We start from the raw sequence: 15,956 nt of genomic DNA, 5'->3' as shown, positions 1-15,956 counted from the left end.
CCAGGCAATTAGGCAATGGATGGTACAGCGTCGTTCGGATGTGCTTAATGCCGTTCAACTTCATGAATCTCTGAAATTCTCCATTGGTAAAGGGGGTACTATTATCAGATACAAGGACCCCTGGTAGGCCATGGGTACAGGAACTTTGCCGGACCTTTTCTATTGTTGCATGAGAGGTCGCTGAGAACAGACATGATTATAATAAGGAATATCAATCCCAAGAAAGGGTGACCGAGGTCAACATGCACCCGTACCTATGGTCTTCTTGGCCATTCCCATGGGTGCAAAGAATCCTAAGGTGGGAGCTTCTGGTTCTCCTGGTACAAGAACACTGCATCACCAGATTCTTTATGCCTCTATCTAGTCCAGGCTACCAGGCATACCACCTTGTGAGCATTTTATCTTGGATACCCCGGTGTGTCCTTTGTATAATTCCGCCAGGATTGGGTGCCGACCTGGGCAAGGATCAATTACTCAGGCTCCCCACAGGATGTTGCCATCTTTTACACTCAGCTCCTGTCATTTAGTGAGGAAGGGCTTCATGTCACCTGTGGGGTGCCCTCGGATTCCAATACTGAGGATCATGTGGTGCAATTTTGCCAGTGTGGGGTCATTCTGGGTCGAAGCTTGAATCTGCTTCATGGATACTGGCAAAGGTATCCAGGAAGTTCAAGGTCATGACTTCCAATGCCGGCAGAGAGGCCAAGCTTGTGGGCAGCGGGAGGCAACTCAGGGCATCCGCTTTGTCAATGTGTGTTCCTGGGCAGTATTCGAGAGGGCATTAATAGGCTGTTAACAATGTCCAACATTAGGGGCAGCACGGTGGCGTAGTGGGTTAGCACAGTGGCCTCACGACGCCGAGGTCCCAGGTTCGATCCCTTTTCTTTTGGTAAAAATGAATTGGGTACTCTGAATTTATAAAAAAAAAAGAAACAATGTCCAACATTGGATCCGAACTCAGGCAATGGGGGAATTGCTTGATCCTTGAAAAGGCCCAGCACGAGTTTATGGTCTGTTACGATTGTGAAATCTCTCAGGGGATTCAAAGCCACCAGCTGCATTCCCTCTCGGCAGGGTGGTAACCTGGTACTGCTGGTGTCACCCGGGCACCCTGGCAATGCCCAGGTGATGCTGACACTGGCAGGTGCACTGCCAGGTTGTTAGGCTGGCACTGCCAAGCTGGCATTTTCTGTGTGGCAGTGATCAGGCTAGAGGCATTGTGTGGGAGGGGGGGGGGGTGGTTCCAGGGATCCCCTTATATTGATTCGGATGTGGAGGGTGGTCCAGGGGCCACGTCGGGGGCCCGATCTCTTGCTTCACTGAGGAGTTCTGGCAAGCGGAGTTCCTCAGGGCAGAAAACAGGGCTATGTGCGGCCTTGTCAGGGAGTTCCCCACTGAAGCCCCCGATCTACCGATAGACAGCAGGGTGTTTCTTGGTGCTCCAAGCGCCTGGAAACACCTGGCTGATCTTGCATGGCTCGGGACTCTGCCCCATTCGGGTAGATCGCAACCATAGTCTTTGTCTTCCAGAGGTGTTAACTAAATTTAGTCTGGAACTAAACTGCATTGAGGTGATGCCCTTAACATAGAGGCCACCCCACTTGATTCACACCTGGCGGAAGAGGCAATCTACAATAAGGGATAAGAACTGAGAGGTCCCAGGGGATTTGTGTAGGTCTGTGAAAAGGGTGTGATAAATTATTGGCCTCTTTCTGTTCGGTAATTCCTTTGAACCTCTTTAACTCTTTTAGGTGATTGAGTTTGATGATGGCGCTGGAGCAGTATTAAGGATACAGCCCTTACGGACACCTCGAGATGAGGCAATTTATGAGTGCCAAGCAACCAATACACTTGACGATGTAACGGCGACGGCTAAGCTCACCGTACTAAGAGGTAAAGCTCGTTTCTTCTTCTCTCATCAGTTAGCAAATATCATCTGTCTGTAAAATATTAAATTGTTGACGAATGAGGCAAACACAAAATATCATTGGACCCCAACACATGAATTTAAATCTGAGTAAAAAAAAACTCTAATCAATGAATTTTTGCGAATGTTAACCCACTGTTTATTTGTAATAAGTGCTTATTGTATTTTTTTATTGCATTTGCAACATTCATAAATAAATGGATTGCACCAAATTAAAAGTCATATTTCAGAAATTTGGGAGGAAAACAATCATTTCAAGGTCAGATTACTCTGTTTGTACGTATTCAAAGGACTGGAGGTGTCCTGTTGACCCTGATCTGATGTGCTAACGTGTCCATTCCCATCCCTGGCACATATCAAAGTCGGCACCAGATTGAGCAGGGACAGGAGTCATTAGCTGAGACATAAAGCCATGTAAAATGGGGTCAGGCAAACAGTTGGACACCACAGCGGGGTCCTCCTTCCCTTCACTCAAAGCAGTGAGTTGAATATGAGAATGTCGGCGGATGGCATGTCATTAACAATGTCCTAGAGTACCTCATTGCAACTGTGACAAATGATGGGGAGGGGGGTGCAGTTTGGCATTGGTGGCGGGGTAGGTAATGGGTGGCGAGCACAGCTATTAGACAGCTCAAAGTTGGCGAGAGCTGCCTGACAATTTGTGAGCAGGTTAGCAGCGAGCAGCTGGTCAACAGTAAGTGTTGCAGCAGGAACAGAAGTAGGCCATTCAGCCTCCCAACTAACTGAACTGTATCTCAACTCCATTTACCTATTTTTTGTTCTGAACCCCTTCCCACCTGGACCTAACAGAATTCTTTTTGATCCACAGTCTTGCAAAGTTCAATTGATTACAATAACAGTTTGAACTATTCACCTTAATGATGGTATCTACGTAGCATCAAACTCCTACAAAGACATTTCAAAATCAAAGCTGGTTTTAAATTTGAGTTGACTAGGGTAATGTATCCACGCCCCATCCCTCAAAGATTTTGCAAGTAGTACATCGCTGTGACAGCACAGTTGTTATAACTTATGGGTTAGCGATGATGAGCTACCCATGTACCCTGCAGAATACGAGCTCCTTGGTTAAAGTGGCGGGGGGACCTCCAACAATGTCTGGCTATGTATAAATAGAGTCAACCAGTAAGGCACCGACAAGAGAAGACTCCATGGGGAGCCACTGGAGCTCTGCGTAATAGTAGTTATAAAATAAAGTAAGTTTTTGTGTAGAATGAACTCGGTGTGGACCTTTTGTGTCCTTATAAAAGCCAAATAGTAGGGGGAACTTGATATGTATTTGGAGTGGGGTTGAGGAGATTTATTATACAAATTTGCACTGCACTTTTTGAAAAGAGTATAATTTGATGGTCCACATTTTGCTGATGTGAATAGAAGCAAACAGATCTTTAATATCATGTGATAAGCTTCACTTTAAAAGCACAATATTTTACCTACTATGGCACAGAAAGTACTTTCCTCCTCATGGCATTTTGGGATAATCTCCCACACCCAACCCCATGAGATACCACAGGGTGCACACAAATACCAATTGGAATGTCCGAGACACCCCGATTGCTTGACAGCCCTGCTCTCTGACTGGCCTTTGGTCCTGTGAGCTGAGAATAGTGGGCAAGCTCATAGCCGTCAATAATCTGCACTTGTATCCTGACACCAGTAGATAGGGGTCAGTGAGCATCTGATTTAATCGATGTGCTGCTGCTTTGTTTGGTTGAGCAGGCCTCACGCAGCCTGGAGGATTTTGTTTCTGTTGAACATTGCCAGCCTGCAGCTAAAGAGGGTTTTTTAAATATACATATATATATTTGTATGTAAAATTGTGTCATTATGGATATTGAATGACTTGGATTTATGTTATCAAACATAAATGCGACAGGGATACGGCAGCAAGGTGTGGACAAGTAATTTAGGGGACAGGTCCTGAGATATGAGTTCAAATCCCACCATGGCAGCTGTGGAATTTGCATTCAGTTAATTAAATAATTTTGGAACAAAAATCTTGTATCATAATGTGGTGACGATGAAACTGTCATTAGAAATCCATCTGGTTGTGCCCCTAAGGGAAGCAAATCTGTTGCCCTAGTCCATTCTAACATTATATTATAATAGCCTGTTTCCTGGCAGCGAGGGGTGCATTCATCGGAAAACCCTGTCGACAAGGGCTGGCCCAGAAGATCGCGCCACTAGCCAGTGGGGCAAAACAAGTTGATGTGTTGGGCAGGCTGGGTCAATGTGGACTGCACTTGATGCAGTGTAGCGAGAGACAGACCTCCAGCACTTAATAATGCAACACGATTTTATTTAATGTCTTAACTATTATACATGTTCAACTGTGGGTTGACACTATGCTGACTTGACTGGAGACCTATGTACTAGCCTGACCAGACTTACTAGCTACCGCATGGTGTTTGCACTGGCTAGCTCATGGACTCTGACTGTCTCAGTGGCTGGGTCCCGAGAGAGCAGGAGCCTAGTGCCCTCTGGCTTTATAGTGGTAGTGTCCTGTCTGGTGATTGGCTGCTCTGTGCTGTGTGCTTACTGGTCATCCTGTGTGTCAATCACTGCATGTCTGCACTCCATTATATACATAGATGTATATTATGACACACGTGCCGGCTGGATTGTGGGGAAAATCTCGCCCATCGAGTGAAGTATTTGAGGCAAGGTCCAATATATTCACCCCTGGTTCAGTTAAATAGGGTAGAAAGAAGGCAGAGGTAACTGGCTTCCACTGTCCACCTGGACAGAGACTGCAAATGTTGCTGATAACGGCCAGGACACTAGCTAACATGGGAAGGGTGGTTCGGAAGAGAGGGAAAGGGAGACAAATGTGATGATCATTTTTTCTTTCAAAATGAAGACTCATTCGACAGGCTCATTCTCTATGACCTCTGCTTTCCATGAATTTTGAAGCCCCTTTTCTTCCCCTCCCCCCACCAGCAATTTCTCTCATTACCAAAGTGTGCCTTTTGGGGAAAAAAACTAACTTTTTCCATGCTCCATTAGCCTTCCAATATGATTTCTGAAAGGAAGGAGTGGGGTTGGTGGTATTGATACAAAGAACAATACAGCACAGGAATAAGCCATTCGACCCTCCAAACCTTTATCGATACTGAAACTGGCTTGAGCCTCCTGATTTAAGGAGAGAAAAATATTAACCAGGATTCTCTCACTTGTTCCTGTTCCTGGAACTCCTACCGGACAAGCACATTGATGCATTTCGACCTTAGCTGAGAACAGGATCGGCTCTGGCAGTGATGCCTCCCACAGCTGAACAGCCTGCAGACTATCGCTGTGTGGACCAAGTGGCCTGATTGAGGTGAGGGGGAATAAAGCTGTGCCACGGAACCATCTGCCAGAAAGGATTCCTGGCTGCTGCAATCCAAAGAAGGAGAGCTGGCAAGGAAGACTAAATGATTGAGCACAGCAGCGACTATTTTTGATGCTAGTCAGTTGCACATAATCCACTCCTGTGAAAGTAGCTGAAGCGACTAATAAATCTCCTGTGTGCCCATGGATTGGATTGCAGCCTGACCAATCTACTCAATCCCACATCCCGGAACACCTCCCCATGACAGACAAATTGATATGTACAGATTGTGATTTATCCAGTTTAGCTTTCCTTTTGGAAGTACATTTAGTGTTTTATGGCAGGACATAGTGGCTTTAACATCTTTTTAGACAAAGCATTAATTGAAAATGTGTTTCTCTGTGCGAACTCGCAGTTTTCTAAGGGCACCTTGAGCTACATTCTGGGGCTTGTCAGGTCTGAGGATGGTGTTTTGACCCTGTGTGATCCTGTATGGTCAATGACGGCACCCAGTGATTCACACAAGTGCATTTTCAAGGTTGTCTCTCGCAGCCCGTGCCAAGGTTATTCACGTCACAATTTGCCCATAGTCCGACAAACCACTTTCATGACATTTGCAGTGTGAAGGGGGCACAGTGATGTGGAGAGGTAGTCTGTCGCCTCACACTTCCTTTTTCCCAAGGTTCCTCCACCCCCTGGATCAGGCAACCTCCCTGAGAGCAGGTGTGCAGGGAATTACAACTATTAATCATTTAAACGCTGTCTCTCTCTCTCTCATTCTCTCACTCTCTCTCTCTCTCCCCGTGTTCTTAAGTGCAAAGCTGTTTCCTCACCCCTTCCTCCTCTTGTGAAGATGTTGATTGCTGCTGGGATGCAGGCTGACAGCCTCTGGCCAACACCTGGCGCCTCACAAAAATTGGCTCCTCTTTCTATGCAAGCCTGGGCAGTTGAGTGTTGGCAGGCTATTTTGCCATGGAGAGCATCGCAATGATTTTCTACACATCTGTACTTCCAGGAGGAGAAGGTTCTTGGCAGATCATTCCCCTTCAAATCTAGAGTCTGACACCAACTAACTCTGCACAGGATGGGCTTCAAATATGGAACTATCCTGGGGGTGCGAGTGTGCGTAGCTGTTGGGTGGATGTCATATGGAAATGTGTTACTCCCCTAAAAATTTTACTATTGACTTGGAGGGAGAACAAGAACCCTCAGAGTGTGGCAGGCAAAGGTTTGGATGTTGGGCGTGATTCAGCAACCTTGTCGCGTTCGACTTGGTGTGGGGATCAGGCTTTGAGCGAGATCCGGATCTGCGCTGTTTAGTAATGGTCCACACAAAGGTGGACCAGTCGTAATAGCATCTGGAGGCTGGAGGGTCTCCCAGGCCATTGGAAACTCCAGGGCGGTTGGGCATTGGGCGGGGAGGCACCCTGGCACTACCAAGCAACAGGGACTGAGGGAAGCCATGCCCATGAAAGGGGGTGAGGGTATGTGAGTGGGGGTAGGAAGAGTGGAGGATGAAGGTGGATTTGAAGGGGCCTCATAAAGGTTGCTGGGGTGGAGTGGATGTCCTTAAAGTTGATGGGAGCAAAAAGGGAGGTGGGGCGGCCTGAAAATGGGGGTGTTTAGCCACCCCATAGCAGGATGTTCTCACTTGGGGGGGGTGGGAAATTACCCATGCCTGCGGGGGTTGGCATTGCCGATGAGTGGGGACTTTCAATTGCACTTAGAGATCAGGGCACCCTTTCAAACAGCGGCCTGATCTCGGAGGAGCCAGTCTGGCCAGCGAGCACTCCTCCCCGCTTTGGAAAACATTTCCACGTGGGCTAGGCTGGGAGAAACTACCCGAGGCCCCCAAAAACAACCAAGTGTGGCTGAATTCCAGCCTGGATCTCACGCAAAAAGCCGGCGGGAAAAACCTCCGCTCAACTTGCCCAAAGGTTTTTGGTTGAATCGCGCCCATTGTTCACGGGTCGGTGTGTCAGCAACCAGGAGGTAGTGATATTCCGGTTCACCTCCATCAGCACTGTGAGCTGATTCCAATCCATCTCATTTTAATGGTCCTATAGTAGAAAGAACACTTATCTGCAACCTTATCACATCCTCAGGACATCCCAAAATATCTCACAATCAATAAACCACCAGCACAGTGGCGCAGTGGTTACCACTGGTGCCTCACAGCGCCAGGAACCCAGGTACAATTCCGGCTTTGGGTGATTGTCTGTGTGGAGATTGTCCTTCCTCCCCGTGTCTGCATGAGTTTCCTCCGGGTGCTCCGGTTTCCTTCCACAGTCTAAAGATATGCAGGTTAGGTGGATTGGCCATGCTAAAATTGCCTGTTAATGTCCAAAATTGTGTGGGTGGGGTTATTGGGATAGGACGGGCGAGTGGGCTTGGAGGGAGTGCTCTTTCGAGGGTCGGTGCGGACCCGATGAGGCAAATGGCCTCCTACATAGGCCTCCTCGGGATTCGATGATTCAGGGTACATCCGGGTGGAGTTGGGAAACTGAGCTGTGGGATTTTATTTACAGCCGCCAGTTGAGTCAGCACAGCCTCCTATGAACACCTCTTCAAAAGACAACCGATGGAGTTGCGCTTTTTTTTTCAGCGAATCAACTGCTTCGATCGAAAAGATCAAGGCGAGTCCAGGACAAATTATGTCCAGCACAAATTGGGTTTCTGCAATCTTTAGCACTCATTTAAAAAACTATTTGATGGAACCATCAATTCACGAGACACGTGCTTTAAGATATGAACAGTGGTTTTAATCTACTTACTACAGAGCCAGCCTGTTACCCGTTGAACTCTCGATGAACTGCAGGCTGGCTCTGGACACGGTTATTTATACAGCAGTCAAGGGGGAGGAGCCGTGGGCGGAGCCAAGGGTGGAGCCCTGTACAAACTCCTGAGCATTCCCAGAGCTACTCCCCCTAGTGGTCGGATAACGCTACTGCGCTTACAATGGTATTGGTAAATACAGTGTGAATTACTACTTTACATTTACCACACTATTGCAATAGAAGCTGGCCACACCTACTAAACTAGTCATGGATCGAATTAATCACCATGGCAACTTCCACCTGATGCGTCCGTTTGCACGCCTTTGGAGGCTCTTAAAATTAAGCTATTTAATGTCTGCAAGACCACTAATTAACAAGTTTTAAAAGCTTTTAAATATATCATTTTAATTTGCTAAGAAAGTGATTGCTATACACCAATATAATTAGCAACTGGTTCTGTATAGTTTTTAAAAATCATTTTTAGTTATTTATAAGCTGATTACTCACAGGTGGTGGACTCGACGCTAATTAGCAAAGTGCAGTTTGTGTGATGAAGCCATTTTCGGCTGTGTGAATAAAACTGCACCAGATTATTGTTAAATATATCAAGGGATATTTGTTCATAATGTACTCTTCTTAAATGATGTTCTAAAATGCTGCCAGTTGCTCAGGTTCCTGGCAGATATTACTTTCGGGGAAAGTAATGAGTTTCAGAATCACGAGCAAAGAAAAACTTCTTTAAACCAGCTCGTTTTCTGTCCAAAATGAAAGCAAGGTACGATGGCTGCTGGAAATCTGAAATCACAACAGAAGGTGCCGGAGATACACAGCAGGTCTGGCAGCATATGTGGAGAAAACTCTGAAGAAGTCATCCGGTTTTATAACATGGAAAGAGGTCCTTCGGTCCATCATGTCTGTGCCAGCCATCAAGCACCTATCTACTCTAATCCCATTTTACAGCACTTGACCGATAGCCTTGTGTGCTATAGCGTTTTCAGTGGCTCATCTAAATGCTTCTTAAGTGTTATGAGGGTTCCTGCCTCTACCACCCTTTCAGGCACTGAGTTCCAGATTCCCACCACCCTCTGGGTGAAAAAGTCATGTGGACTCGAAACGTTAACTCCGTTTCTCTCATAGAATAAATAAGGTGGCCATTCGGCCCCTCAAGTATGAACCCACCCCCCCTGAAAGTGAACCCCACCCAGGCCCAATCCTCCATCCTATCTGTGGTGATCCACTGTGTTAACTGTGTGCACCTGTATTAGGGGATGTACAGTAGGACCTACACTACAGGTTCACCGGTAGCCCCTGCCGGCTAGCTCCGCCCACAAGGAGCCGTATAAATAGGCATGACTCCTCCTGATCAGCCATTCTGCCAGCTGCAGTAGGAGGCCACGCATCTGACTGTAATACAGCCACAGTTGTACCAATCTGAGTCTTTCGTGCAATTGATAGTGCATCACTATCCCTGTAACCCCACCTAACCTTTGGACACTTAAGGGGAATGTGGTGAATGTGATTCACACTATATATAGTTGCCAATATCACTCCATGTATATATGTTCGTTATCTACCCGTTGTAAGATCAATGCTGTATATAGTTGCCAATATAACTCCGTGTATATATGTTCACTATCCACCATTGTAAGTGCAGTTGCACTATCCGACCACCAGGGGGAGTCGCTCTGGGAGTACGCGAGAGTTTGTACTGGGCTCCTCCCTTGGCTCCACCCAGGACTCCTCCTCCTGGGACCGATGTATAAAGATCAGTGCCTTAGAGCCAGCCTGCCAGTTCATCTGAAGTTCAACGACGAATAGGCTGGCTCTGTTGTAAGTGTATTAAAGCCTCTGTTCAGATCCAACTACACGTGTTCGCTGAATTGATGGTTGCATCGGGGCAATTTAGCATGGCCAACCCACCTAACCTGCACTTCTTGTGATTGTGGGAGGAAACCCACGCAGACACGGGGAGAAAGTGCAGACTCCACACAGACAGTGTTAATAACGAATCATACAATGGTTAGTATCCCTCATAACATCATCCATGTCTGCCCCATCTGAACCCACCCACATCTGCTCCCTCCTCCATACTGTCATTATTAATTATCACCAATTATTCCGTTGCTGTCCTGGCCATGCATCACCTTATCCTTCATAAATAATAATCTTTATTGTCACAAGTAGGCTTACATTAACACTGCAATGAAGTTACTGTGAAAAGCCCCTAGTTGGCACATTCCGGCTCCTCTCCAGGTACACAAAGGGAGAATTCAGAATGTCCAAATTACCAAACAGCACGTCTTTTGGGGACTTGTGGGAGGAAACTGGAGCACCCGGAGGAAACCCACGCAGACACCGGGAGAACGTGCAGACTCCACACAGACAGTGACCCAAGCCGGGAATCGAAACTGGGACCCTGGTGCTCTGGTGCTGTGAAGCAACAGTGCTAACCACTGTGCTACCGTGAACTTGAGATCATCAAAACATTCTGCTGTCTGTATCTCTACTCACACCAAGTCCCATTGGCCCATCACTCTGTGTTCACTGGCCTAAATTCGTTCCCAGCCCACTAATGCCTAAGTTTTAACATTCCTATCCTTTGCCTACATCTACCGGTCCTGCCCACCGCGGGAATCTTCGCGGGCCGGATGGAGAATTCAACAGACAAGGACAAGGTCTGGTGACCTCGGGTGGGAATTTCCAGTCCTGGGGTGGGCGGGAACAGAAATGCCTGCCGCCTCGTGTTCAAATCCCACCATGGCCTCACTCCTCTACAGCGATTCCAACCCGACAGCTCTCGAGCTCTGTGCCCCTCCAGTTCTGGCATCTTGAGCACCGCCAACATCCTTCGTTCCAGGATTGGTAGTCGTACCTTCAGGTATCTTGAGGTGTAAGTTCTGGAACTCCCTCTCTAAACCTCTAGCTGCTATCTCTCTTTCCTCTTTCAATGCCTTTTAAAAAACCCCTACCTCTTGGAGCCGGTTCCTGGATACCTGGCCTTGTGTATCCTTCGTTGACCTGGTGTCATTTTGTCTTAATTACACTCCTGTGAGTTGCCGTGGTGGGTTCGCAAACTTGTCCAACTCAAGAACATGTCAGTAGCGAGATTTATGACTGAAAAAGAACAAGGTAGATCAGAAAGGCACTTATACAGAGTTGTACTTGCTGTTCTTCATCAGTAACTCCTTCTTAACTTTATATCAGACACATGTTTTTGTTATGGCATGTTTTGCATGGCCCTGGAAGCTGTATTTCACAGTGTCAGTGTTGTGGTTCACCAATTAATGGACCTTTGATTGTGATGTCCCCTGTTGCTAGGGTTGCCAACCCTCCAGGATTGGCATGGAGTCTCCAAGAATTGAAGACCAATCTCCAGGACACTGCTGTGTGCAACCCTGGAGAAAATTCATGCAGACATTGAAACATTTTGTTTTGTCATTTTCTTTGAGCTTTTCTTTTTACCACATACATGAATGTTGAAAACCGGAGACAAAATGCTGTTTGACTGATGGTCAAGCATCATCCTATTGGATAATCTTTTTGCTTTCCTACTGGTGCAGGAAGGCCATGCGTCACATGGGCGGATGTGTTGGCCGACAAATTGCTGGAATGTAGGGGCAAGTCATGTGATGAAACCTCCAGGAATACATTTAACCGGAGTTGGCAACCCTACCCGTTGTTCAGTCTTATAAGACCATAAGAAATAGGACCAGGAATAGGCCATTCAGGCTGTTCATTAAAAAGCTGTCGATCTCAGCCCAGAAAATGTTCAAGGACTCGGCCTCCACAGCTTCCTGGGGTAAAGAATTCCAAAGATCCACCACCTTCTGAGAGAAGAAATTCTTCCGCAAAACCGTCTGAAATGAGCAACCCCTTATTCAGCGAATATACCCTCTAGTCGTCCACTCTCCCATGACTGGAAACATCCGCCCAACATTTGACCTGTCTAACCCCCTGAGAATCGTATATGTTGCAATCAGTTGTGCCAGGTACCATTTTATTTAATGTTTTTTATTCCGCTGCTGGCAAATTTGCGGCATTATATTTTGCTGTTCTGGGCATCTTGACCCCAGTGTCCAGGATATTGTGAAGTGATTCTATTTATTAGACATTAAATACCCCTGTTTTCAAGCACAAATTGTTCAGTGATGGAGAGCCTGCAGTATTGATGCCGTCGACATCAATCCCTGGCTTCTTATTTTCAGGAGCTCACTGATGGCTGCGAACCTTATAAAAAAAAATCAATTGAAAGCAGCACAGATGCGGAAACAGTGAATTTTCGAAATGAAGATTGTTACCAGGGACTGACTTCAAGGCTGTAATTCAATCCCTGAGTTCGACAACAGTTATAAACAAACTCGACTTTGGTTGTGAGACCTGGGTCCGCTGTACTGCTCAGCCCTATTATCCAATGCCCTGTTTCTGATTCAACAGATATAGATGTAATTTCAGTATGCAAATTGTGCTCCACTGATTTAGGCATGGAGGTGGGGGCGTAGTGGTCGTTTCAGTGAACCAGTAATCCAGAGATCCAGGCGAATGTTTTGGCGACAGGACTTCAAGTCCCGCCCTGGGAGCTGGTGGAATTTGGGTTGAGGCAGGGAGTATCAAAATCAAACACACTAACCCAGTCTGCTGAGGTAGCTGGTCAGCCATTTTTGGCCAAGGCCAAAGGTAGGGTCAAGCGTGGGATGCCTGCCCTTGGTCAGCGTGGATCTTGTGTGTCCCACAAACAGGATTCAATTTGAATTTGTATTGTTGGAGCAAGCAAGGAGACGGATTAAGGGCTTGCCCTATCCACTCTGCGCATTGGCTTTGTACTTCTGAGAAAGGAATAAATCCTCTTTTAAAAATCTGTTGAGAAGTGGGTTGCTACAGTTGATCCCAGGGTACTTTGCCAGAGCAAAGGATGGAACGGGGGGATTAAAATAAAAGGCACGGAAAGAAATGATAAGAAGCTGAGCTCCCGACAGACGAAACAACAAAGTTGCTTAATAAATTGAAAGTGTCAAATGAAACTAGTGCATTCTGGGATACCATGCAGGTACCCGAGAAGTATCTATTCAAATATCTGCCTGGGGAAAATAAGCTGCTGGCGTTTTACACTACAGCTCATTTTAAACTTGCAGTATTTACACAGCCAAACCTTATGGGGACTAAGAGCGTGCCTTTCTGATCAAACACTCATCTCATTTAGATTTAAGCTGTTTCTCCTGACTGGGGTGGAACTGTTTGCTGTCAATCAGACACCAGGTTTGCTCTGGAGAATAACCAGATTAAAATAATCGTTATAATAATCCTGTTTTGAAGAACAGCAAACCTGCAAGGAGTCATGCCCTCAGGACCCCAGTTTCCAGTGGGGATCATTAGCTTTGCGTGGAGCAACAGCAGGCGAGAGCACCAATGAGGTGTCCCCACACCCAGCTCTCAGTTGATACAGCTTTAAGGACTAATTTTGTGATCGTGAGTGTCCAATGAGCCCAGGAACCTGGGCCAGGGAATCAGGGCCGTAGTGTTGTAACCATATTCACGACCTTGACTCCTTTTGAGTGTAATTTCTCTGCTTGGAATATGACATTAGAATCTCACAGAATCCCTACAGTGCAGAAGGAGGCCAGTCGGCCCATCATGTCTGCACCAGCTCTTCGAATGAGCGCCCTTGCCTGCTCCCCCTCCCCCCCCCCCCCCCCCCCCCACATCCCCATAACCCCATAATTTAACCTGCACATCCCTAGACTCTTGGGGGTAATTTAGCATGGCCATTCCACCTAACCTGCACACCTTTGAACTGGGAGGAAACTGGAGCACCAGGAGGAAGCTCACGCAGACATGAGAAGAATGTACAAACTCCACACAGACATTGACCCAAGGCCGGAATTGAACCCGGGTTCAACCCTGGCGCTGTGAGGCAGAAGTGCTAACCACTGTGCCACCATGCTGCCCTCCACCGTGTGGCATTAACTCTTATATCTTGCACGTCTGGAGAGCAGCATGTAAGCAGAGACCCCCAACCTCTATGGACAGGCTTCCCCAGTTGGACATGATAGAAATGATTAAGTAGGAATCAAAAGCAGCACATGGACATCAAAGTAATGTAAATTTTCGGTGTCGCTTGTCCCGAGGGGGCTTAGATTTCTATTTGTGAGTTCTGTCAATGTCCAGGATATCTGCCAAAAGTGGCGCTCCCTCCATATAAATCCATCACAAACTGCCCCAGTAGTGTTTTCCCTTATCTTGGGCTGTCCCCAACTTCAATTCCCAAGCTTTCCTGAATTAGCTAGTCTCAGGCTGGAAAGCTTTAGGAAACACATCTCAATCTGACGGACTCTGATGTCCTTTCTGACAAGGTGACCCATCCCAGGCTAAGCCCCAGCTTCAGCCAGCCAATGCACCAAGGATTCCCTGGGTCCAAAAGGCTCGGGGTTTATCTTGCCAAATGTGCTTACCCTCTGAACCATGACTGCTAAATTCAATGGTTCCCAGAGATGGGAGAAGCAAAATTAAGCGAGCTTGGCTGACCTCGCAGTACTGCTGCCAGATCAGCCAGTTGTTGCACAAGAAGCAAGTTGACTTTCATTCCCAGACCATCTGGAAAGGTTCAGGAGCTGACAGGAGCTTGACAAGTCACTGACGAACATCCAAACACATTGGTGCTCAATAAACTTTCATGTGAAATGCCACAATATGTTCTTTGGAAGTAAATTTTGTTTTATGCAGTTATATTTATAAGTGCGAGTGAGTGGAGTAGTTTAACGCCTTGTAGATCTGAGGGGCAAAGTTCACAATTCCAACATTGTCACCAGAAGTGTGGCATGATGGATATCCCAGTATACTGCTGACTTCCGGTTCCAACCTCGCCGGGCTCTTTCAGGTCATTGAATATTTACAACCCGTATCCACGAGTTCTGTGTAAAAATCCTGGATTCCTGCCTTGTGGGGAAGGTGGAGCGAGGAATTAGTGCGCTGTTGTCACGCGTCCCCTGGAGACTAGCCAGCCTGGCTGGTTGGATAAGACGCCAACATGTCCAGGAGAGGGACTGGTTTCATTGGGCCTACCTCCAGCTGTGGTCTTCCAGGTCGTGACCCGAGACTGGAAATTCCTGTGGGGCCCCAACTGTGCCTTTCCATTAATCTGGGTGCTCAGGTGATGCAAATAATCTGATGAGTGGTGTCACTTTATCAGCAATGCCTCTTTGCTTCAGGCAATGTACAGGCAACCAGAACTCCTATCCTCCAGCAGTTGGGATTCTCCGGTACTCCAGCAGAGTGTTCCTCGGTGGCCTGTCATTTGCTGGTGGTGGGATTCTCTCTTACTGTTGCTTGTCAATAGGATTTCCCATTGAAGCGACCCACCCCTCCGAGAAACCCTCAGGCGGGGGTGCGCTGCCGGTGGTAAAAGAGAAACCCAGTAGCCGGAGAATTCCGACACGTGTTGGTCTTTAGGCCAAATACCTGCCAGATTTCCTATCCTCTTTACCCCAGATTTGGACTTTAGGCCCAAGGAAATTCATCCTAAACACCTTCAGCTCTGAAGGAAGGCTCTCTCACATCATCGTTCGAAGTTGGATTCAGGCATACGTCCGAAAAGTGAACACATTTTACCACCTTTTCTCCAGCTCCACCATTAACAGGATGAGATGGCCTCATTCTGCACTGTTAGGATTCTATGTGATCAGAAGCTCATTCTGGTTAGCTATAACACCAAGGTTGTAAAAGACTGGATTAATCTCAGACTGTTACTCGAGAGAGGACTGGAGTCAGTCGCAAGGGAACAGTGTTTGGAACCTGGACTGAAAACACTGGCTTCAGGCTTCCCAGCATTTAATTGGATACTTGAGCAATGGTGGAGTAGTTGAGTGGTGGTGATACCCCAGTACAGAGTCACCCTCCTTAGTGCCGGCCACTGATATTTGGTCAAACTCAT

At 47.0% G+C, this 15,956-nt stretch overlaps 1 protein-coding gene across 36 annotated transcripts in view; it reads left to right on the top strand.

Moving 5' to 3' along the window:
- Nucleotides 1–15,956, top strand: part of LOC119952981 (receptor-type tyrosine-protein phosphatase S-like) — a 561,150-nt gene that overhangs the window by 227,833 nt on the left and 317,361 nt on the right. For all 36 annotated transcript variants that reach the window (XM_038776673.1, XM_038776700.1, XM_038776702.1 and 33 more), the window contains one exon: nucleotides 1,752–1,893. In XM_038776673.1, the coding sequence (XP_038632601.1) occupies nucleotides 1,752–1,893 (142 nt within the window). The remainder of the gene's footprint in view (nucleotides 1–1,751; nucleotides 1,894–15,956) is intronic.

Source organism: Scyliorhinus canicula, chromosome 18 (genome assembly GCF_902713615.1).
Source record: "Scyliorhinus canicula chromosome 18, sScyCan1.1, whole genome shotgun sequence".
Taxonomy (NCBI): domain Eukaryota; kingdom Metazoa; phylum Chordata; class Chondrichthyes; order Carcharhiniformes; family Scyliorhinidae; genus Scyliorhinus; species Scyliorhinus canicula.
The sequence above is the reverse complement of the archived record's forward strand: the minus strand, read 5'-3'. Positions and strand labels throughout refer to the sequence as shown.